Source organism: Odocoileus virginianus, chromosome 9, assembly GCF_023699985.2.
Source record: "Odocoileus virginianus isolate 20LAN1187 ecotype Illinois chromosome 9, Ovbor_1.2, whole genome shotgun sequence".
Classification (NCBI taxonomy): domain Eukaryota; kingdom Metazoa; phylum Chordata; class Mammalia; order Artiodactyla; family Cervidae; genus Odocoileus; species Odocoileus virginianus.
In genome coordinates, this window is record NC_069682.1 from 62,386,115 (window position 1) to 62,412,243 (window position 26,129).

Consider the following 26,129-nt stretch of genomic DNA (forward strand, 5'->3'; position numbering starts at 1 on the left):
TCCATGGCATTGTGGGGAAAATAGACCTGATCCTAAAAAAAATAAAATACGCCTGTTATCTTTCCTCTTTGCATTCTTCTAGTTCTTTTAAGGTTCTGTTTGGATATTATTTCCGAGATCCCCATGTTTCTAAGTTCCCTTCCTACTCCCACCCCCATTATTAGGATAGAAAGTTCAGCCAGTCCACTTTGATCCTGAGGCACCTTATCAACAATGAGAAATGCTCTCTGTATTGTTTTTTTGTGGCCAATTAATGAGCAAAGATAGACCCATTAATATTGACTGAAATTGATTAGGAGTCTCTTTATGATAATTTTACTTTCTCCTTCAAACCCCCTGCCACCTGGGGTGGGGTGGGGTGGAGGAAAACCTCTCAAGTCCTGGAAAGCTTGCCAAGCTTGTAAGTAAATAAGTGTTAGTCGATCAGTTGTGTCCCACTCTTCTTGATCCCTTGGACTGTAGCCCCCCCAGGCTCCTCTGTCCATGGACTTCTCCAGGCAAGAATGCTTGAGTGGGTTGCCATTCTCTGGATCTCCCCCCGCCCAGGGATTGAACCTGGGTGTCCTGCATTGCAGGCAGATTCTTTACCATGTAAGCTACAGGGCGGAACCCAAGCTCCTGTGAGTACATATAATTTGAATAGCAGTTTAAGTAACCAGAGAGGTAGCCTGGTGACAGTCACATATGCCCTGTGAGCCTTGGGAGAGTGTTAGGATTTTGTCCTGATGGGATGTCAGTGAGGGATTTTAAACAGGGGAATGATGTAGTCCAATGACTTTTGTTCTAGGATCCCTCCACTTTGGGGTGGAGAGTGAATCATAAAGGGCAGGGACATGGTCATGGAGGGTGTTGCACTTGCATGGGCAAGAGATGACATTGGCTAGGACTCAGAAGCAGTGAGAAGATTACAGCTTTATTAAATGTGTATGAATAGATTTGTGTGGCCCAATCCCATGTAAAATTGATAAGATTTGTGGGAATTAGTGGGAGCTGGTAGTGAGGGAAAAGAGAAGTCAAAGGGTGCCTATTTCTAGGTTCTTGACATGAGTATGGATGACTGGATGGCCCTGCTTACTGCGATGAAGATTGGGTAAAGAATTGGTAGAGGAAATCAGGAATTTTGTTTTGGCTATATTAAGTTTGAGACGGCTAATAGATATTCCAAGGGGTGATGCCAGATAGGTGGATGGATGAAATAGTTGAAAGCTCAGTAGGAAATTAATTTCTGGAGACATGAATGTGGAATTATCCCTCTATACATATTTATTTCCTGTTATAACAGTCATGGGTCCCCAAGACCACTTCCAGGTTTGGTGACTTGCTAGGAGGACTCACCGGACTCAGTGTGTAGTTGTGTTCATGGCTGTGATTTATTATAGTGAAAGGATATAAAGCAAAATTAGCAGAGGGGAAAGATGCGAGGGGTGCAGTCCAGAGGAGACCAGGCATGAACTCCCAGGAGCGCATGCATGGTGGGATCCCGTGCGACATACTCAGTTCCTCCCACTTTGAGCTGGGACGGCACATGCCAAGTGTTGTCTACCTGGGGGGCCCATTAGAGATTTAGTACCTAGAGGTTTTGTTGGGGTTGGTCACAGGCACTCTTGGCCAAAATTCTAGACTCCCAGAAGAAAAGCAGGTGTTCAGCATAAAACCATACTGTTTGTACAAACGGTTTAAGCACAGTAAACCACCCTCATTGATTAGGATGTGATAGGACCATGTCTGAAATACAAGTTCCCAGATGCCAATCAAGGGCCAGCCCTGTAAGCAGGCCTTTCTCAGGGCAGCAGTCTCAGGCCTGCCGTGTTAAGTGTTTTTTCAGTTCAGTTCAGTTGCTCAATCATGTCAGACTCTTTGCAACTGCATGGACACCAGGCTTCCCTATCCATCACCTTTTCTGCACAATTGCAAAGGACTGTTTTTGCTCTGCCCTTACATGAGGTGCTTTTGGAAGTGCTGAGTGTACTTAGAATTTCTGTCCTGAGTAGGCCCGCCATTGGCCTGCTGGGCATGGGATAAGAGAGAAACACGAGCTGCAGTCGGTGTACTGAGGAAGGCAGTGCCCTTAGTAGAACTGCAAAGGAAGACCCGTAACCTGGCTTGGCGGGCCCTCGGGTATCCAGCTAACACTTCAGTCAGCAGTCCCACGTGGGTGTAATACATACTTTTCACTTTTTAGAGCAGATTTTCAGTGGTTGAATTTATGATTAATTAGAATTAAGATACATACTAAGTTGTGTTCCACAAAATAAGTTATATATGTACTTATCTCTCAGTTTATTCATTGATAGGTGGCAAGGGGTTTTTTGGTGTTCTTTCACTTAAATATCTGTAATTAGAATGGAATTAGTACAACTTGAAAAGATAGCTCCTCCTGTCATAAAATGATTTTATTGCTTTGGTTGTATCCAGTTCAGGTGCTAAAGTGACTTCCTCTTCATTGGAGCTACTTATATACAGCAAAGCCCCATCTGTAAAAAGATTTTTTGACTGTTGTGTCTCTGTCTTTGGACCTTAGGTGGCAAAACTTTTACTATAGTGCTTAAGGAATCAGCCTATCATGGTTAATTCACTTATTAAGCTAGAGTGCCCTTTTGGCTTTAGCCTTTAATAGTGAAAGCCTTTTGAAGATCTTTTGGTGATAACAGATTTGAACATCAGTATCCACTGTCCAGTAGTGAGACTGCAGCTGTACTGTCAGCCTTCATGGAGCACCAAACCACCAGCTGCAGGAATGGTGGGTGGTGTTTGGGTAGGTGTCCCTCACAATCCTTTCAACTAAATCCTTGACAGGAATTTGTTGTCGTGATTGGTTTTTCTTTTAAGAAAATTTGCAGACAACAGATCTTATTTGTTTAATTTTAAAATACATATCTTTATTTATTTGGCTGTGAGCTGTCTTCATTGTGTCAGCAGGCTCTTTCCTTGTGGCACACGGTCTCTAGTTGCAGCACGTGGGCTTAGTTGCCCCTTGGCATGTGGGATCTTAGTTCCCCTACCAGGGATCGAACCCACATTCCCTGAATTGTAAGGCAGACTTAACCACTGGACCACTGGGGAAGCCCCAAGAGAACAGATTTTATGTTAAAATACCAACCAGTTAAACTCTGGTTAGTTGTGATTTTGTTACAATAGTTATATAACGACTTCATTTTCCTAAAGCCTACATTTGATCACATTAGGGACTTTGTTGCCTCCAGGATAAAGGCCGTAATGACTTAACAACAAAATAAGGTCCTGTATAGTCTCAGGCCACTCTGTCTCTATCCCTCCAGTTTCTTCTGTTTCCACACACTCCCTGTAGACTTCAGCTACCGGAATTACTCAGAGCTTCCTGCTCTTTACCTTGTTCCATTTTGGGGGTTCCATTCAAGGGAGCAGAGATAGCATGAACACAGTGACATTCACCAGTGGCAGCAAAATGCTGAGTAGAAAATACGGTTGAGCGTTCTAGAATGTTAAGGTATGGATGGAGAGGTGGGGTGCTGCTAGATCAAGCCCTAGAGGTGAGGACCTAGACCTTGTTCAGTGTATTCCAAGCACGGTATTTCCCAAACCCAATGAATGAGCAGATGAATATATAATTGAATTGATATCTGACGTGAATAACCTCCATGTGGTAAAATGGTCTTTGACAGCTAACTAATTGTCTGGCCTGCTGAAACCTATCTAAAATTTTATTAAAAACATTGCAGTTCAGCATTTATTGTGCTTATTCTTGGGCATATAGCAGTGTGGGGAAGACACTTCCCTGCCCTTGTGAAAATTACATTCAAACAGAAAGAGTATAAACAACAGGGAAACTGTACATACAGCACATCCAAATAGTAAATTTTATGGAGAAAAATTAAGCAGGAGTAAGGAATGTACTTTTAAATAGGAAGATTAGGAAAGGATTCACTGGAAAGGTGCTGTGTGAACAGACACACCTGAAGGAGGAGAGCAGAGGGGCCTTGCCGGGCCTGAGCTGTGTTGGGTAATGTGGTTCCAGGCGAGGTGCAAAGGCCCTGAGGCAGAAGGGCCAGGAAGCTGTTGTGGAGGGAAGGGAGAGTGAGGACAGGAGGTGAGCTCAGGGAAACGATGGGCTGGGCTGAGAAGGGGTTTGTCCGCTTTACTAGGCCTTTCACTTTTGTAATGAGGGAGAATGTGAAGAACTGTTGGAAGTGTGGAGAAAAAGTGACATGAACTGCCTTCACAATACAGTTAGGATTGGAGTTTTAAAACTTAGGAATAGATGATTGGAGGACAGGGTGGAAGCAGGGAGACTAGTAATGAGGCTGCTGTCATCATTAGACAAGAAATGATGGTGACTTGGACCAGGCTGATAGCAGAGGAAGAGAAGTAATTTGTTTCTAGATGTATTTTGAAGATGGAGTAGAGATGTTTTTCTTATAAATATCAAGGTGATATCTTTACGTTTTATAAGTTATCAGTGGAAAGTTTTACCCCCCTTTCCTCATCCTGACCTCTGACTTATTTAAAAAAGTGGCTGAACAAAAGAATAATTAATTTTGCATGTATCCTGATTTAATTAGTACTTTGACCCCCCAATTTAGCGAAATTTGCCACTAATAACTCTTAAGTAATATACTCTGACCAGATGAGGCCAAAACTTCAGCTCATCTTTTAAGTTTTAAAAGTGTTGTCAGGGCTGGTGTCGGGTGAAATTCCCACCTAAGTTGAACTTGGCATGGAGGGCTTCCCTGGTGGCTGAGTTGATAAAGAATCTGCCTGCAATGCAGGACTTTCCAACTTCCTTGAGTTGGGAAGATCACCTGGAGGAGGGCATGGCAACCCACTCCAGTATCCTTGCCTGGAGAATCCCCCTGGACAGAGGAGCCTGGGGGGCTACCTTCCATGGCGTCGCAAAGGGTGGGACAGGACTGAGCGACTTTCACTCACTACTTCTTGAGGTTCCTGTTAAAGCTATTGACTTAGATGCTAAGATGTCAGGGTATCACTTGTGTAAAATCCCTCAGTGCTTCACAGAACAGAACCATTCAGATTTGTTTTCCTTTCAAAAAGTCTTCCCTCCACGCTTCCACTTGCTGTCTGACACTTTATGGTAAACACCTGTCTTACACTGAGTGTGAGCTATGGTCATTGCCCTAAAAAATGGTCTGTTTTAAGAAGAGTAACATGTCAAGAGTAAAACTATCTAGCTGCTTTCATTCAGATATAAATTACAAAGAACTGTATTATGCTCAGTGTGTTCTAAGATTATCTGCTCAACACCTTTGTGTGAACCTGGAATGTAGACCTAGCAAGGAATGAAAATAATTAAGAAGTAGTGAGTATAAAGTTGAGATTAGTCTTGACATATATATGTGTACAATTGTATTTGTGCATGTTAGAGGTGTTGGTGTGTTAGCATTGATGAGTTGTTACAAATGTATTCCCCATTTTAAACATTTGATTTTAATCATTTTTTTTTCTCATCCTAAAAAGTTTTGGCCTGCCTTGATTTTTCAGCAGTATGTCTGGCACTAGATTTAAGTTAATGCATTCTAAAAAGTATGCTGTCACAATTGATATGATTGGTTTTTGTTAATTTTCTGTCAGTGAAAATGAGCCTTTGGCTTTTGCCCTATTTGCCTTTCAAAGAGGATAAAAGACAACTTTTGTAACATAATCCCTCTCTCTTCCCTACACGCCACAGGAAGAATATAGTTTCTGGTGAAGTTTTGAGTATCCATCAATTACAGCATGTACCTTAGTCTTCCTTCTGTTGTTAAATATGTAAATTGTGTAGTCAGTTGTTGGTGTTTTCTGTTTTTTTTTTTTTTTTTTTTTAAGTAAATCCTAATTAAAAATAAAAAATCTTAAGCTTATATATATCTTTTCATCTTTTCTGGGCAGAGAGGCAGATGAAGGCTGTAAAAAGCCTTTAGAAAGATTGCTGAACATCTGGCAAGAAAGAAGTGTGTATGGCGGCGAGTTCATCCAGCAGCTGAAGCTGTCTATGGAGGACTCCAAGAGCCCTCCCCCCAAAGGTAGAGACATCACCACATGCTTACAGCTCTTGGTCTTTGCCTCCTTTCGAATCAGATATGAAAAGCTGCAGTGGGGGTTGCTGTGAACCACCAGCGATTGTATGATTCTTCAGAGAGAGATGATCATAAATGATGGTGAGAATTTATGTAGTGCTTGCAGCGTGTAAGCCTGGTTCTAGTATTCATGCTATTCATCATCTCGTCCCCTACCTTTTGCTCTGTATGGCAACCCACTCCAGTACTCTTGCCTGGAAAATCCCATGGACGGAGGAGCCAGGTAGGCTGCAGTCCATGGGGTTGCGAAGAGTCGGATGCGACTGAGCGACTTCACTTTCACTTTAACTTTCTCCTTGGTTCACTCCTGCCTTTCTGAGACTTTCCTCGCACACGGGAAAAGAACAACAAACTCGTTTAGAGTTCTAGGGAACTAGGAAGTACCCTGGGTAAGATTTTGTCCTAGCTTTGCCGTTAACTACTGTAGGCTCTTGAATAAGTCCTTTAGCCCTTTTGGAACTCAGTTTCATTAAATATTCATGTGGTTTGGGGTCGTACTTTTGATGGGTGTCAGCTGTCATCAAAAATCAGTTTTGGCCTTTACTGAACCAAGAATATCCTCAGGTAATGTGTACATGCATGTATGTGAATTTTGCCAAGTCCTTCTTAAAAGCTATGTTGTTTTTTTCCTTTGAAGAGGAGTAAGATGAAACATTATTTGGTTCTTTGGCTTCTGGTTAGTTGTGATTGAATTCTGGTTGGCACAGTTCTCATGTGACTGCATATATACCCATTGCCTGGAGGATCAAGTCTGAGTCCTGTCATGGTGTACTCTTTATAATGTGAGCTAGTCTACTTTTCCAGATTTTTCTCCCATTTCCTCACATGTACCATACTCTTTGGCCACTCATAACAACTTCCCCTCTGGATGCTCTGTGGTTCCCCTTACTTTGCATCTGCTGTCCCTCTGCCTAAAATGTCTTTCTTCCCCTTGTACGTGGTGAACCTACTCTTCAAGAATGCTACTCTCATTCTGACATCTTTGCCAGCTTGTCTGGGCACATGTAGCCAATTCTGTCCTTGTTCCTCTGGTACTTTGTACACGTGTCTGCAATAGAATTTAACAGTGATTAGCATACATGATGATATTCATTTAGCAACTCTTTATTGTATACTTTTCATGATCCCTTCCAGATCTGAGTTTATATGTGTTTTAAGGTAGAGTAACTTTTCTGTGAAACTAGAGGTTAGAGGCTTGCTAAGAATGGCATAAGTGTTTTCAGACTGCAGATCATTGTTTTACTTGGAGTTGACAGAAGACAATTTTGGGGTCACTCTGAAAAGCAAGATATTTCCTGCTTTGGATTCTGGCAGTGTTTGTGTTGTGTCCTTTGGAGGTTTCTGCACAGCGTCGGGGAATTATCCAGCATTCTTTTCTCTCCTCTGACTTCAAGTTCATTGGTAAACAGTGCTGATTTCTTAAAAACACCTTTGGGCAAGTAGGAGAGCTCTGAAAGATGATGTTTGAAGCCAGGTGTTGAATTTCAATTCAGCAAACATTTGCCAGACATATGCTATGAGTAAACAGCTCTGCTAGATGGTATAGGAAGGAGCAGAGAGGAGTGAGAAATAGTTCTGCACTCAGGGAGCAGTCAGACTAATTGGGGGATTTGTGGTAGCAGTAGATTTGAAAATAGCTCCATTAGGTTTCTGGTGGTTTTTTTTTTCTTTTTTTTTTTTTTTTGAGTGTCTAGACATTAACAATAGAGGCAATATTCCTTTACTGTGGAGGATGATGCTGATCCAAAGATAATTTCTCTTTCTCTAGTTTGTAAAGATGAAAACACGTATCAAAAGGTTCCAATGTGTGTATTCGTCTCAGCTAACTCACTGTCTTCTCTCTGTCTTTTTCAGACTTCAATTACCAGAATATTTTACACGATCCTTTCAGAATGTTGATGAGTTTTTCCAGAAACTTATTTCCAAATTTAAATAGTCCATTTATATTGCAGTGTTAATTCATGAGTAATTCTTTGTCTGCAGACAGCTTTATAGAGTTTACCCTTGGAATAAAATTTTTCCTGTGGAACTTTGGCAGTTCTAATCTTTTAGAATGTGTGAGTTTAGAAATTTTTAGAACTGGACTTTTCTTGAGTTTATATACCTGTGATAGCTTATGGTGAACGATTCGTGATCTCCGAAGAAGATTTAGCTGCTGGACCAGGGACCAGGCTTGATCACTCAAGAGCTTTTGTGTAGCTGAGTTTTATTAAAGTAAGACAAGGGACAGAGAAAGCTTCTGACATAGACATCAGAAGGGGGATGGAGAATGCCCCCCTTGCTAGTGTTAGCAAGGGAGTTACATACTTTTTAATTATTGCAATAAATCAAAACAATGTCTCAAGTTTGTGAAAATTTTATCAGACCCACTCCCACAATTTACATTTTAAGGTAACAGGATTAGCCAGAAGGTTTTCAGGAAGGAGAAACTGCCCTCAAGCAGGATACATTGTTGTTCTATAATCCTTAGTAGAGTTTAAACTGAGCTGTTTGTTGTGTAATCCTCAGTTCCGGGCTTAAAGAAAAAAACGTTTTATGTGACTAAGACTAACGAATGTAGAGGGAAAAAAAAGCTTGTCCTTTCCTCCTCCTTGAGAGTTCCAGACCCCTATCTCCTCCTTGAGAACCCCAGACTCCTCTCCCCTGGGGGACCCCCAGACTTCTTATCAACCCGCCTAGGAATTGACTCTCTCACCTGTCTCCCAGGTACAGGACCCAGGGATTCTAGAGTTGTCTCTGTTCTTGGGAATACTCAAGCCGTTGCTTGTCTGGGTGGCACTTCATCATTTACTTGAGTCCCACATGAATCATGCAGTGTCCTTTAGTTGTAGACTTTGGAAGAGAAAGGGAGACACAAAGGAAGCAGTATTTATTCAGCTCCAGTCTCTCTGCTGGCTTCTTTTCCTGTTAATTTATTTTAGGTCCTTGAGGACTATATGTATTTGGTATTGTATTTCAGATGACAGTATTAAAGCTCAAAAGGATAGACTAATTTTGTCCAAGTAGATACAATTGATAAGTAAGTGTATATAAACCCAGGTCTGTATAACTTAAAAGCGTATTTTCTTCACACCATAACTTTTCCTTGCGAGCACATGGATTCAGTAGACTTGAATTAGGATATGAATTCATGAGTAGGTCACTCAACTTCCCTGGACCTTTAGTATAGTTAGTTTAGCTATTCAGGGCAAGGGTTTGAAAGCAAACTTCCAGAGTATGAATCCTAGCTCTGTCACTTGCAAGTTGTGTGACCTGGGGCATGGCATTTGACCTCTCTGAGCCCCAGGTTCCTCAGTGTACAGTATGGCTATTAATAGTAATACCTCATAGGCTTGTGTGAGGATTACTTGAGATCATGTAGGTATGAAGTTATTAATGTGATCACATGACTTCTTTCTGGCACCCCGTCGCCCCCCCCCACCCCAGTTCTAATATCTAATATTCTGAGTTTCTAAATACAAGCCAATAGCACAAGTAGGAAGAGTCTTGTTAGTATTTTCAGTCCCTGAGATTTTGCACAAGGCTGGAAAGCATGGTGGTTCAGAGCACACACTCTAGACTTAGCTTCCCGGGTTCAGGTCTGGACCTGGCAGTTCAGTCCAGTGAGATGAGATGGATGGGGTGCTTCCAGAACTGTGCCTCGAGTGTCAGCCCTTGGTTTGCTGCACATCTTTTTCTCCCCACAAGTAGAAGTTAATATGCTTTTTAAAAGAAAACTCTTCTTATTTTGCAGGGAGGGAACAAAGAATGAGGCAGCTGTTAGAAATAGTATTTCCTGATTCTTTTTCATTGTAAAAGTAATATAAAATCTGTGGGATCTTTTTTTTTTTTCTTTTTTTTTAATCTTAGAAATTTTTAGTAGATCTTTAGAAGGTCCAGCTTTTTGGGTAGATGACTGCATTTTGTAATGTGATTGGGGATCCTTCGGGCTAATTTCTTGCCTTAGAATTAGTTTTAGTGTGGGAAATTCTATCATAGTCAGGTCTCTAAGAAGCATACCACAGACCCTTCGGTCACCAGAGCATTTGACGGTTAGCTGAGTGCAAGGCCCCCAGGAGACACAGGAATGAGTTGGAGGATAGAACAGAAGGTGTGCAAGATGAGGACAGAAGGAACTTTGCCCCCGAGGTGTTTGCCCTGCCTATGAATAGAGTGAGTGAGGGCGTGAGAAGGGGATGCGTGGAACTGCTGTGGTCAGAGCTGAATGGATAGCGGAAGGTGCCTGATCTGACGTCCACACAGGGACAGGCCTGGCAGATGCCTGGGTCGTTTTAATGGTTATGTGACTCAATTGAGGATTCTGGGCATCCTCACTGCCAACTCTGCACACGAGCAGAGGAGAGTCCGGTTCCTGTAAAGGATGGCAGGGATGGTCATTTGTGGCACAGCGCTGGGGCTTTCCAAGCACTGTGCTCCCTCTGCCCTCAGGAGGCTTCAGGCTCAGGTGTGTTGGCACTTTGCTGAGCATCGTAGGGCTGTAAAGGAATAAGGTCCTGACAGTTTCTATCAGAGAGGGAAGGCCTGTGCCTGCCAACGGCCATGCAAAGTGGCAGGGCCAGCTGCTTTGAAAGAGAGGCCCGTGGGGTTAAAGGGAGAAGGTGACGGTTGAAAGGGAGTGCTGAGAGTGATGTTGCGTTACCATTCATTACCAAGTAGACCGAACCTCGGTGGCCTTTCCAGGGTTTTGAACAGAGGCCTGATGGGGCCAGAGCTCAGCTTTAGGAAGAGAGAATAGTCCATGTTGGAGAAGGAGTGACTGGAAGAGGCAGGATGCATTTGGGACAGCGGTCTGGATGAGGCATGAGAAAGGACAGGTGGCTGATTAGAGGCTTTGAGAAGCAGCAGAAAGAGGACATATGGGAGAATTCCTCACAGGTGTGAAATCTGTTACAAGTTGGGACTTGGGGAGAGATTCTGCTGTTCTCCAAGGCATGGTACTTGGAAGATGGAGCCAGTGAACGTGTTCATAATGGAACTAGATAGCTCAGGAAAGGTGGAGCCCTGTGGGGGAAATGATAAATAATTTATTTCCAGTAGGTCCTCTAAGTGGAGACAGGAGAGAACTGGAAACGTAGGATGATGATGGTTACTTCCTATTACACCCTCTTCCATCAGGATGTGAAGGATGGAAATAGCCCTAAAATTGCCATCAGTTTGATTTCAGTTTTGCATTGCTGTGAGTGAGTGACAGCAGGAGCTCCTGCTTAGGAGACAGAACGCTTTGCTGTAGGACCCAGACTTACTAAACAAGTTCTCTGGCTTTAGAGAAATCTCAGCTGGTGGGCCTTGACATTCTCATGAAAAATGAGTGGGGGAGCAGTGGGGAAAGCAAAGACATAGGTATGAGTAAGGGCTTCCACTATCTGAATTCAGTGATTCTGAGTGTCCTGAGATGTTCAGTGATCTTTTTATATGTAATAATTTCTGTATGAGAGTTGGAAACTCAGGTTTTCTAGTTTTTTCTACCTTCTTTAGTGTATTTAACAGTTATTTATGGACCATTCTCTTCTAGGTGTTTGAAAGTGAACAGAACAATACTATAAATTCTTTTTTGCTCCTGTGCTTACATTCTTGTGGCTACTAAACAAACATAGCCATTTTGATGCTGTAGTGACTGAATGCCGACGGGGTCATACCACACTCTACACGCTACTGAGGCAGCCACTGTGTGCAAAGTACTGCTAGATATTTCATATGCAGATTGTAGCCTTACAGGTTTTCTGTTTGAAAAATAACAGCCATCCTTGCTTTGCATAGTGTAGGACTGTAAAAATGACTGGTCAAGCTGAAAACCATGCAAAGTGATCTTAATAATCAATGGGGAAAGTTACAATTGTTCTGTAACTTAAACTTTTTTTTGTCAAAGAAAGAAAAACTCACTGTTGATCACAATTGTATAAGAAAACAAGAAAGTAAAATAAAGGCTTATTTAGCATGTTTTCACATAAATTAGAAACATGAGGTACAATGTTTATTTCTCTGTAACAGACTTATCAAGAGTGGCTTGAACAAAGCCTGTTGCCTCTTTTCCGTCTCTGTCACGCTCCTTCCTAACTTTGGATCCGTTTCCAACATTTTTCCTTTGTGCTTTCAGTGTTGTGAAATGTCTCTTAAGCATTCGTCTAAAGTGAATTTTGTCAGCATCACTTCCTCTAGGACATTGTCATTCTTTTCATCACAACCACTTTCTTCATTTATGTTGATAAGTTAGCCTTCACTAAGTTCCCTCTGGCTATGAATCCAGAGTCTCTTGAAGAACATGACAAGGGTCCGCATCCCTACAGCCAGCCGTCTCTTGTACAGCCCCATTTATGTTTCACATGAATTTCATTTCCAGCATTAATTTTAGTTTCTTTGTTGTTCTTTCATCTTTGTCAGTCAGTTCCCTGTTTTGATTATTTATTTTTATAAAATGTCATGTGGATTTTGACACTGGGAGACTAAATCAACACGACTGATCACTTTGTTGCCTGTGTGTGAACTGAATAACAGTGACCAGTTACTGACCTTGAAAGAAGTGATGCCCTTCTGTTTTTTACATAGTGATTTGTGGACCAAAGTTAGCAGCAAGGTTTGTTGTTGATGCAGTTACTCTGAGTAAATACACCATGACAACTGAAATTTTAAAGTGTGTTGTTGGGGGAATGGTGTCATTTAACCAAACCGTGGTAATAAATCTGTGCATAATAGAATAGTGAGAAGATAGGACTGCCCGTCGTATAAATGCTGCTGTTCCTCTTCTTTAGTAGAGCAAACAAGACATTAAGAAAAAAAAAAAAAAAGAAACCCATGATATTGACTTGGTTTTCACGTCAAACATAGTTTGCTCAGTTAACATGTAAAGTAGAGAACAGGAGATACATCCTGGGTTCCGGAAGAGAATTGTTGAATTAAGCAGGAAGTATCCATGTCCTATTTATAACTCACAGAGTTCTGAGGCAGGTGCGTGGTGCCTCTCACTTGACAAGATGAGAGGATAGTTGTGTGGCACTAAGTAAGTTTTAGTTGAGTTCAATGGAAAGAACACAGATATTGAAATCATACCATTACATGAGTTATTTAGCCTCTCTGGGTCTTCATTTCCTCACCTATAAAATGGAGACACCAACACCTTAGAATTGTTGAAAAAATCAAATGTAAAGAAACTGTTGGAATTCCTGGCATATGTTTGGCATCCAATAGTTTCTTTACTTTACAAACTTGAATTTCTCATTTAGCTTTATGTCCCTCAGTAGTTTGGCATTTAATTTGTATTGTCCAATTTAATGCAAAAGGGATGACTTTGGAATTAATACATCCATCATAAAAATTTAAGAGCGCATGATACAGATAATGAAAAAATGTAACCCGTTAGCCTCAAAAGTGGTTAATTTTAAAATGTTGACTTAGGTCATTTCTCTCAGTAGTATCATCATGCTCAGCAATGGTTATTTTAAATTTTAGTGTAAAATTAGGTTTGTTTTGTTCTTAAAGGGATGATTTAAAGGGTATTTGTTTTTAGAGCTTTTGATACGGCCTTATCGATGGGTCTCTCTCTACTGCTTATTTTCTGAAATGATCCCAAAAAGTGCAGTCTCTCATTTTACACACGGTATAGTCTCTACAGACCTTGGCACTCGTTGGCTTGCTTCTTTATTATATAATTTTCTGATGAGGTTTGTTACCTTTTTACTTTCCCTGTTAACTTTTTGTTTTCTTTTAAAGATAATGAGGTTTTTAGTGAAATGTGTTAGCTTGGTAAGTTTCACTTTTAGATGCTTTTTTCTGGTGGTGTTTTTCCAGTGAATCAATCTGAGATGACTAACAGACCATTTTGACTCTTCTCAATAATGTATGGAATGACCACCACTTGAAAATAAGTGGCATTAGGGTTAATGTTAAGCCATCTCTGAAAAGGTACACTCTTTTACCCTTTTTTACTTGTGACCCATTGTGCTTAGCATTTGACCTACTTCTTCAGGCTGCAGTGACCCACATGTATCACTTTTTTCTTTCCTCTAGCAACAGAGGAGAAGAAATCTCTGAAGCGAACTTTTCAGCAAATACAAGAGGAGGAGGATGACGACTATCCTGGAAGCTACTCCCCCCAAGATCCTTCTGCAGGACCCCTCTTGGTATGTCTTGACCCCCCAGAGCATAGGGCCGAATGGCTTGAAGTGACCCCTAGTTGAAGATTCTGACCACAAGGTGGAGCTAGTGATCAATAGTATGGAATCACTGGAGGGCCGCCGTTGGCACTGGGTGCAGGATCCATGTCGTGAAGCAGGCTTGATTTTGTCTTTGCATGCCTCGACTCTGGGATGGATTTGTGTTTTACAGAGTAATTGGATTTGGCGTTTTTTCACTCCTAGAAATTTAAGATATTCTTTAAAAGCAGTTTTTGTAAACCAGTAGATGTTACAAAGACACTCAGAAGTCCTCTACCGTGGCTTGTCTTGTAAGTAAACCACATGTTAGCATCTAAGGATAGTCTGTGTAGAAACAGAAATTTGCCACGCTGTAGCCTATTTAAATATTAGGCCAGGTGCTAGCATTGACTTGAGTTTTTTAGCCATTTATTTGCATTGTTTGACCCCCTTGTGTAAGTTGTTTCATGAACTCTATGGTTGATTCATTTTAGCTGTTTATTTATGTATTCATTTACAGTCAAAGAAAGTGAGTCTCAAGGAGACAAATTAAGTAACTTACTTGGTGTTTTAATTGAATCTGGGCCTGGCTGACTTCAAAACCCATACACATTTCACTGAGTTGCATTGCCTCTCATTCTGCCCAATGCAGCTTTATTTTATTACACATGAGTGTGCTTAAGGCCTGTGTAAATAGAAAGCATGTCTGATTTGTGTTATGTTAAGATGTCAAATTAGCCTGGGAGTTAAATGAAAACAGTATTAGGCCATTTATCTTTGCATTTAAAAACTTTGAAGAAAACAGCCCAAATGACCAACTTTCAGGATAACCTGACTGCCATCGCCATGGTACTCTGGGGGGTCACTGTGAACTAGCTCACCTGTCAGTGTTGTGTTTCCCTGACAATTCAAAACCCTTTTTGGTATACACAGAATATGCATTCTTGGTTTGTTTGTTGGTTTTCTTCCCTCTTTGTTTATAATTAATGAGCTTGACACATTTAATTTTGTTAGTGGCTGCTGAAATCAAAAACATCATCTTTGTGATATTCATTTTGTAGAGCAAATCCAGGAAAGAATTGAAGTAGCTAGTGTCTTTTCATTTAATAAGTCAACACACAGGTTGGTAGAGCGTTTGATATGTGTTTCTTTACTCTAAACTGGAAGCCGTTCTATACTAGAGATCATGCATCCTTTGAAACTAAGCAATGTAAACCAGACTCCATTTTCTTAAGTTGCCAAAAACACACTCTTCAAAAAAAAATTCTTTTTCACAGTTACGTAGAATTTCATTTGTGTTCTGCCTCGTACTTAGAAATACTATGTGCATTCTTAGAATTCATATCACTGATTCAGTATACACTCTGGAGTAAGGACAGTGGTTCTTTTTTAAATGTCAGGGATGATCATTTTTAGAATTTGCCTTCTTGTTGAACTCCAGCTAAGTTTCTCTAAACCCCACATCCCCACACGTCTTCATGGATAGTGTTGTCTGTGTTTTCCTTGTACAGACTGAGGAGCTGATCAAAGCTTTGCAGGACCTAGAAAATGCTGCATCGGGGGATGCTACTGTCCGACAGAAAATTGCTTCTTTACCCCAGGAAGTGCAAGACGTTTCTCTTTTGGAAAAAATAACAGGTGAGAAGTTAGAGGTTGGGTGAAGGATGAGGGAGGGGGAACATATCTCCAGTGCATCAGACCCCGGGACATGCCAACATCTATAGATACAGACCTTCCACCTGGAGCTGGGTTCTCTATTGTCTTAAGATGTGCAAACATAACTCACAGACTGAACAAAGGAGCTGCTGGAATAGTCTGATCTTGAATAGTGATTCTAGGAATTATTGCAGAAATGCTAGCATGCCACAGCCTGTGGTACTCAGTTCAAGTAAGGTCTTTTGAAACCAGGGTACAAACTGTGTGTGTAGGAGGGCAAAGGAGGGGGAAGCATTAAACTCATGACCCTCTTAACAAAATAAAAATGTATGACTCAATGTCATGATTTTTACACTGTACCCAGCCACACCCCCTCGAGGTTCTTCAGCTGAGAACCCTGGGCTTATATTGTTAATCATATCATCTTGCCCTTGTGATGATCACCCCCAATTAAACAGGGAGGGGCAATTGACATTCTTCCTGCTTTATTCGTGGTCAGTCAAGAGGAAGGAGTGAGCGTGAGTTCCACCCCCCACCCCCACCCCCCCCATTTAGGAAGCAAACTGTGAGGAGATGTGAGGGAAGGCAGTGCTACCCAGACAGAGCAGGCAGGAATGCCTTCAGGCTGGAGTGGGTTAGCTGGAGAACACAGCACAGCCTCTAGGCTCTCTCTCTCTACTGCCCCCACCCCAGCCATCAAACCCACTAGATCGAACGACCTGTTGAGCCCACAGGCTGTTGATCTTTCCCCCTTTTCCCAGGCTTTAGCCCCCTCCTGGCTTCATGCTCTCTGTAACTCAGCCTCAGGTCTTTGTAATCACCCTTCACACACACCCTCATTTATTTTGGTTTTTAATTATGGTGAAATACACCTCACTAAACTTGCCATTTTCACCATTCTGAAGTGTACCATTTAGAAGTGCTGAGTACATTCATGTTGTGCAACCAATTTCCAGAACTCGTTCCATCTTGCAGAACTGAAGCTCTTTATCACTAAAGTAACAATTCACTGTCCCCACGCCCACCCCCACCCCCAGCTCCTGGCAGCCGTCACTCACAATTGTATGTGGCTGGGCAAAACAAATGATAAACATTGGCTAACTTTTCTTCCTATTTCTGTGGATGAGCATGCTGTTTTCTAAAGCAGCCCCTTGCCTAGTAAGCCTGTTTCTTCTTACCCACCCAAGGGCACTGCTCTGACAATTCTCCCCTTTTCTCCTGCATCTCCAGTTTTGTTTTGTTCCCCCCCCCCCCCCCCACTGGGTCATTCTCCATAGCATAAAAATAATTATTTTTTTCCCATGTGGGAAAATTTTTTTTCTTGGCCTGATACCTTCCTCCAGCTATTGTCTCCTTTCTCTGTTGTGTAGCTAAACATTCTAGATAGATGGCGCACACTCACCTGTCTCTGTTCTTTGCCCCGCCCCTTTTGCTTTCACTTTACTGACTGCTCTTATCAGTGTTGGCTGATGACTTCCATGTTGCTGAATTCAGTGGTGAACTTTTTCTGCCTATTCTTTTGTGTGTGTGTGTGTAGCAGAGTTTTATTAAAGTGTAGAAAGGGACAGAGAAAGCTTCTGACATAGACATCAGAAGGGGGACAGAGTGTGCCCCCCACTAGTCTTATCAAGGCCTTATATATTTTTGCCCATTCTTAATTTGGCCCAGTTGATCATTTCTTCTTCCTAAAAATACTTTCTCACTTGGTGTGGTGAGCAGAATAATGATTCTCCCCAATTGTCCATGTCCTAATCCTTAGAGCCTGTCTTGCATAGGAAAAGGGACTTTGTGGATGTGGTTGAGTGAAGGATCTTGCGGTGGGGACGTTATTCTCCTGGGTTAGTCAAGTGGTCCGGGTCCTTAGAAGAGAAAGAGCAGGAGTAAGAGATGTGACTGGGGAAGCAGAAGTTGGAGAGATGTGTTTTGAAGATAGAGGAAAGGGCTGTGATAATAAATGTCAAGATAATATGTTTGTGCTGTTTTAAGTCACCAAGTTTCTGATGCTGTCTTGCTGGCAGCAGGAGGAAGCTGGGAACCCAGTGTCTCCTAGCATTCCTCTCTAGTCTCTTGTCTTTTCAGGCTCCTTTGTTGATTTCTTCCCTTCTCCTTCTTTTAATTTTGAGTAATTAGCTTTCTTCCCTAGTTAGTTTCACTGACAGTTCCTTTCATCCTGTTTGTTGACTTTAAATAACAATTTTTGTGCTAATGATCCTCTAATTTACATCTGTAGGGTTGACCTCTCCCTTGAACTTGAGACCCATACATCCAGCCTCCTGCTCTGAGTGTTACTGAGTTGGATATCCTGAAAGACATTTCAGACTTGACCTGTCCCAAACCAAACTTCTCCTCTTCCCTTCAATTTTGTTTCATGGTCTTCCCCATCTCAGTAGATGACCCTCTCCTCATTCCTGTTGATCTGAACTACAGCTTGAACCTGACACCTGTTACCACCTCCGCTGCTGCCCCCTGCTGGGAGCCTCCACCATCTTCACTTGAATTATCCCAGTGGCTTCCCGTCTGCTCTCCCTGCTGGCTCTGTTACCCAGCCATCAGTCTGTCTTCAGCATAGTAACCGGAGTGATCCACTGAAATAGAAGCTGGATCATGCCCCACTCTGCTCAGAACACTCTGGCCATGTGGCTCCTTGCCAAGGGGCCTTGTACTTGACTGTTTCCTCTGCCTGGAGTGATCTTCCCCAGATGGTCACATGACTTGTTCTCTCATCACCTCCTTCCAAATGCTTTGCCTTATTGTTCTCTAGAGTTCTTACATTCAGCTGGTAAATAAGTAAAATATAGTATATTATTTATTTCTCTTCCTCCCTGAGAATGTAAACTTGAAGGCAGAACGTTTTTGTCTTTTGTGTTACCTGTTGGCTCAGAGCCTAGAACAGCGTTGGACACACAATAGGAGTCCACTTATATGTCAGGCTAATTGGAAGGTTTGGGGTATAAAAGTCTGATGGGAGTGAGTTTAGTGACCTGCTGGGAGAGAAGGTGGGTACTGGGAGGAGAGAGAGAGCTCTACTGCGTAGCGCTGCTGTAAGAGGAGCAGGCATGTGGCCCAGGAGCTGGGGAGGGCACGTGGTCAGAAGACGGAGCAGTGTGTGTGCGTGTTAGTGGGGACGCTTCTGGGGGAAGAGGCGTGATGGAGCTGGGGAAAGGCAGGTGGCAGTCCAGACAGCGGAGTCTCGGAGGAAGCAGATAGGATGCCCATGTGTAAGTGAAGGGGTGGCTGAAAGAGGCACACAGCCCTTGTCTGTGGACTTGGGAGGGCAAAGCATTTGAGGGTAGCCACAGGTAAGTTCATCCAAGTGAGCCTCTCACTGCTACATTTTGACTGCATTTTTTTCTTTGGCTCATAAAACTGTCACAGGTTCTTTTTCTGGGTTGTAATTATTTGTGTGAATGAATTATTTTCCTTGTACAACTTCATGGAATGTAACAATTGTTTTTCTTTTTAATCTCAAAAAGTAGTGTTTTACTTGTCATTTCCTGCCACAGGCCCTGAAACATTTTAATGACATTAACCATTACAAAAATAGTTCAGCAGTGAGGAAGGTAACCAAGCTAACGACCCCAGCAACTTGTTCCTAGACTGTGCCACCAGTCTAGAAGAAGAAGTTTCGCTGTCCTCTTTACCCTCAGTGACTGAAATCGTCTCTCTCTGTTTTCTCTTTGGCTCACTCCTCCTCCACCAAGAACATCCTGTTTCCTTGTCCCTGAGGAGCCTAGAAGTACCTGATTTTTGGCATCAGGCCTAATTTGGAATCCCTCAACAGTTCACCTTCCAGTATTCATATTGAGGCAGCATCTAATAGTCAGGCACTGTTTGCCAGAGAAACTCTGTGGAGAATTCTTAAATCCGGGTTACCTGTGATTGTGCTGAACTCTCTCACCTTGACCACCTGTATTCAGAAGATGCAACAGATCTGTTTCACTGACATTCACTTTCAGTTTATCCCATGGAACTACTGGCGTCTCTAGTGCTTTATTTCAAAGCACCGAACTCTCTTGATCCATTAAAGCCTTTTTAGCTATGACAAACCTAGACAGCATATTAAAAAGCAGAGACATCACTTTGCCAAGTCTGTATAGTCAAAGCTATGATTTTTCTAGTTGTCATGTACTAATGTGAGAGTTGGGCCATAAAGAAGGCTAAGTGCCATAGAATTGATGCTTTTCAGTTGTGTTGGAGAAGACTCTTGAGAGTCCATTTTACAGCAAGGAGATCAAACCAATCAACCCCAAATATTCACTGGAAGTACTGATGCTGAAGCTTCAGTACTATCGGCCACCTGATGGTGAAGAGCTGACTTATTGAAAAAGATCCTGATGCTGGGAAAGATTGAAGGCAGGAGGAGAAGAGGGTGACAGAGAATAAGATGGTTGGATGGCATCACCGACTCAATGGACATGAGTTTGAGCAAAATCAGGGAGATAGTGAAGGACAGGGAAGCCTAGGGTGCTGCAGTTCATGGGATTGCGAAGAGTTGGACACGACTTAGCAGCTGAACAACAGCAACAGCAACATACATACTTAAATATTACTCTCACCATTCCCACACATATTTAATTTTATCAGTTTTTTGAAATACAAATCATCCTTTGTCTTTTCTTACTTCCTGAGGTTGAGTGTGGTTCACCACTTTTTCCCAAGGATACCCTTTCTTATGCTTCAATTTTTCTGCAGTTTCTTCCCCAGACAATGAGCTGCAACCCATTAATTGGGCCTGAAGTCAGTCTGGTAGATAATAACCATCCTTTTTCTTTTTTTTTAGTGAGATAGCAGATAGAATGCTCTGCTCACACTGAAGGAAGTATTGTCTAATGAAACTTTGGTTTCTTTTTTAATATATATTTATATAAAGTGTATTTCTTAGCATGAGTCACATTCAAAAGCATTTAAAAGCTTCTGTTTTATCAGATTCTATATTTTGCTGAACAAAAGAGGTTTAATGCTTACACAGATGAAGAAATAGAATCTTATAGGTCCATTTTATTTATTTATTTTTAATCAAGCTTTTTTTTTTCCCCCTAAGTCTATTGAATTTGTTATAATGTTGCTTCTGTTTTATGTTTTGGTTTTTTGGCCGTGAGGCATGTGGAATCTTGGCTGTCCAACCAGGGATCGAACCCCCACCCCCTGCATTGAAAGGGGAAGTCTTAACCACTGGACCACCAGGGAAGTCCCTATAGGTCCATTTTAGAGGTATGATTTTGAGTCCGCAGCTTCTCAGCAAAGCCCACGATACTGAGTCTGTTGTGTAGCTTTCATTGTCTTAGTTTTCACACTCAAGAAATGGGTGCTTAGTTTTGTATTTCAGATGGATATGCAAAGAATGTTTAATGACATAATATGAAAAAAGCAGTTTTGAAATTTTCAGAGATGGGGAAATATTATTTTACCTATAACCTTAAATCTCTCTGTTTATTTGTAGAGCTTTTATAGGAATAGGCATTTTGAAGTCCTTTGTCAGATTCACCTCTTTGTACAATTGCCTCACTTCAGGTAGTTCAGAAAGGTCCCATCTTGTTGACAGGAGTGAGTACCTTTGATTTTTCTGCCAGCCAGTCCATTGTCTACAGGTTCCAGCCTATTCTTAGACTTGAGTGTTAGGGGAGAAACTGCTAACCTCCCCCAGAAGTGTTTGCAATTATGCCTGTGTCATTATTTATTGTCTCTCTCTTTTTGGTTTGATTTGTATTTAGACAAAGAGGCAGCTGAACGTCTTTCAAAAACAGTAGATGAAGCATGTCTGTTACTAGCCGAATATAACGGGCGCCTGGCGGCGGAGCTGGAAGACCGACGCCAGCTGGCTCGGATGTTGGTGGAGTACACCCAGAACCAGAAAGACGTTTTGTCAGAAAAGGAGAAAAAACTGGAAGTGAGTACACTGCAAGGCAGACCCAAACTCCCCAAGTTTACCTTCCTGGAGCCCACGTTAGAGGGTTTTATTATGCCTTAATTAGCACATTTTTTTCTTTAAAACATCCATGAGATGAGAACATCTATCAGATACTGTAATGATTTAAACCAAGTTGAAAATCGAAGTCATGTTTTTATATGTCCAGGGAAGAACAAAGTGGAATGCAGAAAGCAAGAATGAAGTCTTGAATCACAGCATTTGGGGTCTCATTGCTCTAGTTTGAACTCACATTTCAAGGGAAACAGTTGCAGGCTGAGGTCTGAGAAGAGTAGTCATTCGGCACAGCCAGGGCATGGCTGCGTTTGGGGAATGCTTAGACTTTCTTTTGGATTGTACTGAGCTTTCTTTCCACCCTGTATCCTTGCTAAGGCTAGTAAGTAGTGTGCATCCAAGTTCCGTCTGCAGTCTGTTCTAGAATTCCACATAAACCTAATAATGTTTGTGGAGCCCAGTTCTCAAACTGTTGAGAAGGAGCTGATTTTTACCCTGAGTTGACATTGTCTGAATGCCCTTGGAGAGCGGCTCCAGAACTAATTTCTCTCCATGCATTTGTCTGGCTTAATTAAATACCTGGCAGTTTATCTCAGTCCTTTGATAACTGAACCAGCCGTATGGATATCTGGGAACTTTTGCTTGCATCCTGCAGCTAGGCTTCCTTTTTAGGCGTTTCTGCCCTTCTTTTTTTCAAAGAGACATAGAGAAGAGTTGCAACCAGTGGCTTGGGAAGGGGGGACAGTTTTGAGTTGAATCAAGTCATTTCTTACAGGAAACAGAGTAGATCAAGGAAGCGGGGGGTTGTCCCCATCTGCCAACCCTGCACTCAAAAAATACTTTCTCATGCCCAGAGGGACGGAAAAGTGAGCTAGCCCTGAGGCTGCCACGATTATGTTTGCCTTTCAGCACAGTCATTTGACTTGTGCAGAGAAATGAAAGATGGAGCTTCTTCCCATGTCATTACCTGCAGTGATTACGGGAGCTGTGATGGGTAGTGCTAGTGGGAACTTCATATTCCTAGCCAGCTTGAGAGTGGAAGATGGGAAAGAGATATAAAAATAGTATGGCTTAGATGTAGAAATCAACACTGACCAGAAATCCTCAGGGGAGTTTCATGGGCAGTACCAGACGGTCATTTATCTGAAATGCTCATCTTTCACTGAGGAAGCGTTTTTAGCCCTGTGCCCCGGGACTAATAAGAGAGTGTAATTAATGATTCTGGTTGTAAGTCACCATACCATCTGTTGAACTGCCCCTTGGCGACACATTAAGGGCTTTCTCTGATCTGTCAGACATTGATTATCATGAGCAGCTGCTGTTGGGTGGAACGTGGCAGGCTACCATAGAGGACAGAGTCTTTGGGAAGGAGATTGGGTTGGTAGAGTGAATTAACTCTTTGTTTGCCTCCTTTCCTCATGGTTGCACTTTCCTCCCTATTTTTCTTCTGGGGGAATCTTCCTGGTTTCTGTAGAACCAATGGTTTGCTAGATGCCACAGGAGTTCATTAAGGCAGAAACGGATCAGAGATTCAGATCCGTTTTGTTGCTTTCTAGCCCCAATTTTTTTACTCACTTGGGCATTGGAATTCCATCGCTTTAAGAATCAGAACAGGTATGTCCCATCACCCAAAAGTATAGATTCTGAACTCCCAGTTCTTATCCCAAACCATGTCTGTCAGCCACATGAGTGAAACTGTTCATGGTAAAAATGGAGCTAAATTTGCTACATTTAAAAAAAGCAAACTGCTAGATATAAGATGTTGAGAGATGGTTTTCATTCTTTATCCATGTTTGCTAAAACTATGAACAGTCTGCTCCCTAGAATCTGAGTTTTTTTCTCATATCCCATAATAGACTGATCTTAATTCCATTATATTTTTATGGTGATGATAAAACTTAATAAGTATGTGCCACTTGAAAGACACATTATTACTATGATTTCTTCTAAATCTTCCAAAAGTATCTTATTGATAGGGACAGTACATAAAGTATATGTATTTTTTTAACACTTTTTTTTTTTTTTTAAAAACAGTCCTTGTTTTAAAACTCACTGAGTAATGAGTGCCATTACTCAGAAGAGTAATGAAATCTGCTTTTATTTTTTAATCTTTTCATTGCCATTAGTGTCTGAACGTGGAATTCTTAGAACTCTGGAAGTGTAGTTATTTGCTTGAGAGTCTCTTTTCTTCCCAGAGTTCTAATTTGATAACACATAACATTTTTTTCTACAGATTTATATCTTCTATGAGTGTACCTCTTTATTCTTTCACTTGAGAATTTTATCTTAGATTCTCAGTGTCTCCTAAACTTTGGGATAGGAAGTATAATGATTCAGAGTCTAGGATGATTCAGACCCTGAGACGTAGAAGACAAGAGTTATGGCTCCCAGAGAGATTGTGTTTCTGCCCTCAAGGAAATAATATTTTTGCATAAATAGGATGGTTGAACATAAAACCAAACCAAGGGATCGTACATAATATAGATCAAGGAGACAATTGGCAATTATGATTGTGGTTGCAGTTATAATTGTGGTTTAAGGTTAAGTCTAGACTTCCTGGCAGGCAGTAAAACCTTTTCATAAGAGGAAGTAGCAACTGAAGAAGGGAACTACATTTGTAAATGGAGAACAACCAAACTGGTGCAGACAGATGAGTGAAGGAAGCCAAAAGACAGAAGGTATGGGAAGCTGGGTCCCAGAGCCCTCCTGTGGGAATTAGGCGTCATACTCTTTCAGCAACAACAGAACTCTTTGAGCAGCTGCTCATTCAGCCGTGAAGTTTGCAGAGCCCCTGCCAGGCAGGAGATAAATGGAGATGAGCAGGATATGTGCTCTCCCTCAGTGAGCTTCCACTCTGGTAGAAGCAAGAATGAAGTTAAAGTAGAACGTGAGAAATGTTCTCAATAAGGGGTATATCTTAACTCACTGTGTCTAAGCTAAAACCAACGAGGAAAGTTGAAAATGTTATTTGTTTAATATACTGTTTTGATCAGACATTTATTTAAAATCGAAGCGAATTATAAAATGCACAGACAGTTTTTGAACAATGCTGTGCTTTCGGTGGGCTTCCCTGGTGGCTCAGTGGTAAAGAATCCACTTGCCAATGCAGGAGACACGGGTTCGATCTCCGGGTGGGGAAGATCCCCTGAGAAGGAAATGGCCACCCACTCCAGTATTCCTGCCTGGGAAATCCCTTGGACAGAGGAGCCTGGCAGGCTGCAGCTCATGGGGATGCAAAGAGCAGATGCAACCTAGCGACTCAGCAACAATGCCTTCAGCAGGTCCTCCAGAGTCCACTAGAATAGGTGTTCTTTGGCAGCTCTTACAGTATCAGGAACTAATTTTTTTAGGTAAATATTTGTTCTGAGAGTGAAACTCATCACCTGATACAGCCTTACTCAATGAGGAGGGTTTTTTAGGTTGCATTTAAAAACTAATTCTTGGTTGTAAAGACTATATTAGTAAAGAAAGGTGAGTATTTGATGGAAATTGTGGGTTTCCTCCTTTGTTTTTCTTTTGTTTTTTTTTTTTCCTTTAAGTAGAATCATGATTCATTTTTTGTTTACCTTTTTTTCTTTCTTCCCCATGTTATTGCTTTTAGATGTTACTATAGACATTGGCCTTAAACTCCAGGCAAGTTAGAAGGAAAACTGCTTAATATTTGTCATGCTTTTGTCGTGAACATGAGAAAACATAGAAATGGGAAAGAGGACATGTAGCAGGGAGTACAAATAGCAGCCTGAAAGGGAGGATCAGGAGTGTGGAGGAGAGAGAAGAAAGTAAATTCAGAAAAGGAAAAGGAACCAGAAAAGCCTCTAAAACTTCAGTTCTTAGAGCAAAGGGAGGATTTGTTTCTTGGGGATGGAGGTGACCAATTAACCCCAAGTGACTGCTAGAAGCTCACAAGCCATAGGGTAGGGTGGACAGAGTTCCAGTCTTGTCAGTTTGGAGAAAGCCTGATATGGTGTGTTCCGTCTGGGCATATGCAAAGGGGAAAGAGAGAGAGGGAGGGAAGTCTATTTGTACATGTATTGAAGAAAAAAATCAAATCAAAACGGGGAAGGTACTCATAATTTTACCACCTTAACACATCAGTCCTTTTTTTTTTTAACATCATGGTGTTTGACTGGACATTCTAGCAATGCTCTAGAACTGCAAGGAGACAGATCTGTGTGTGATGTCCATGCCAGTGGTACACACACAGACCATATGCAGACAGGGACGAGCTCTGGGGAACTGTGTTCTGTCTGCAGATGTTTTAAAAATACGAGGTGAAACATGAAAATAATAACCCTTTTAAAGTATATGCATTTCAGTGATGACACATAGCACATTCATAGTATTGAGTAACCACCACCTGTATCCAGTTCTAAAACA

The 26,129-nt window shown here is 41.7% G+C and overlaps 1 protein-coding gene across 3 annotated transcripts in view; it reads left to right on the forward strand.

The window, feature by feature from the left end:
• RPRD1B (regulation of nuclear pre-mRNA domain containing 1B) overlaps positions 1 to 26,129 on the forward strand; it is a 65,497-nt gene that overhangs the window by 7,342 nt on the left and 32,026 nt on the right. For all 3 annotated transcript variants that reach the window (XM_070472617.1, XM_070472618.1, XM_070472616.1), the window contains exons 3-6: positions 5,863 to 5,996; positions 14,052 to 14,164; positions 15,688 to 15,814; positions 21,544 to 21,719. In XM_070472617.1, coding sequence (XP_070328718.1) covers positions 5,863 to 5,996; positions 14,052 to 14,164; positions 15,688 to 15,814; positions 21,544 to 21,719 — 550 coding nt within the window. The remainder of the gene's footprint in view (positions 1 to 5,862; positions 5,997 to 14,051; positions 14,165 to 15,687; positions 15,815 to 21,543; positions 21,720 to 26,129) is intronic.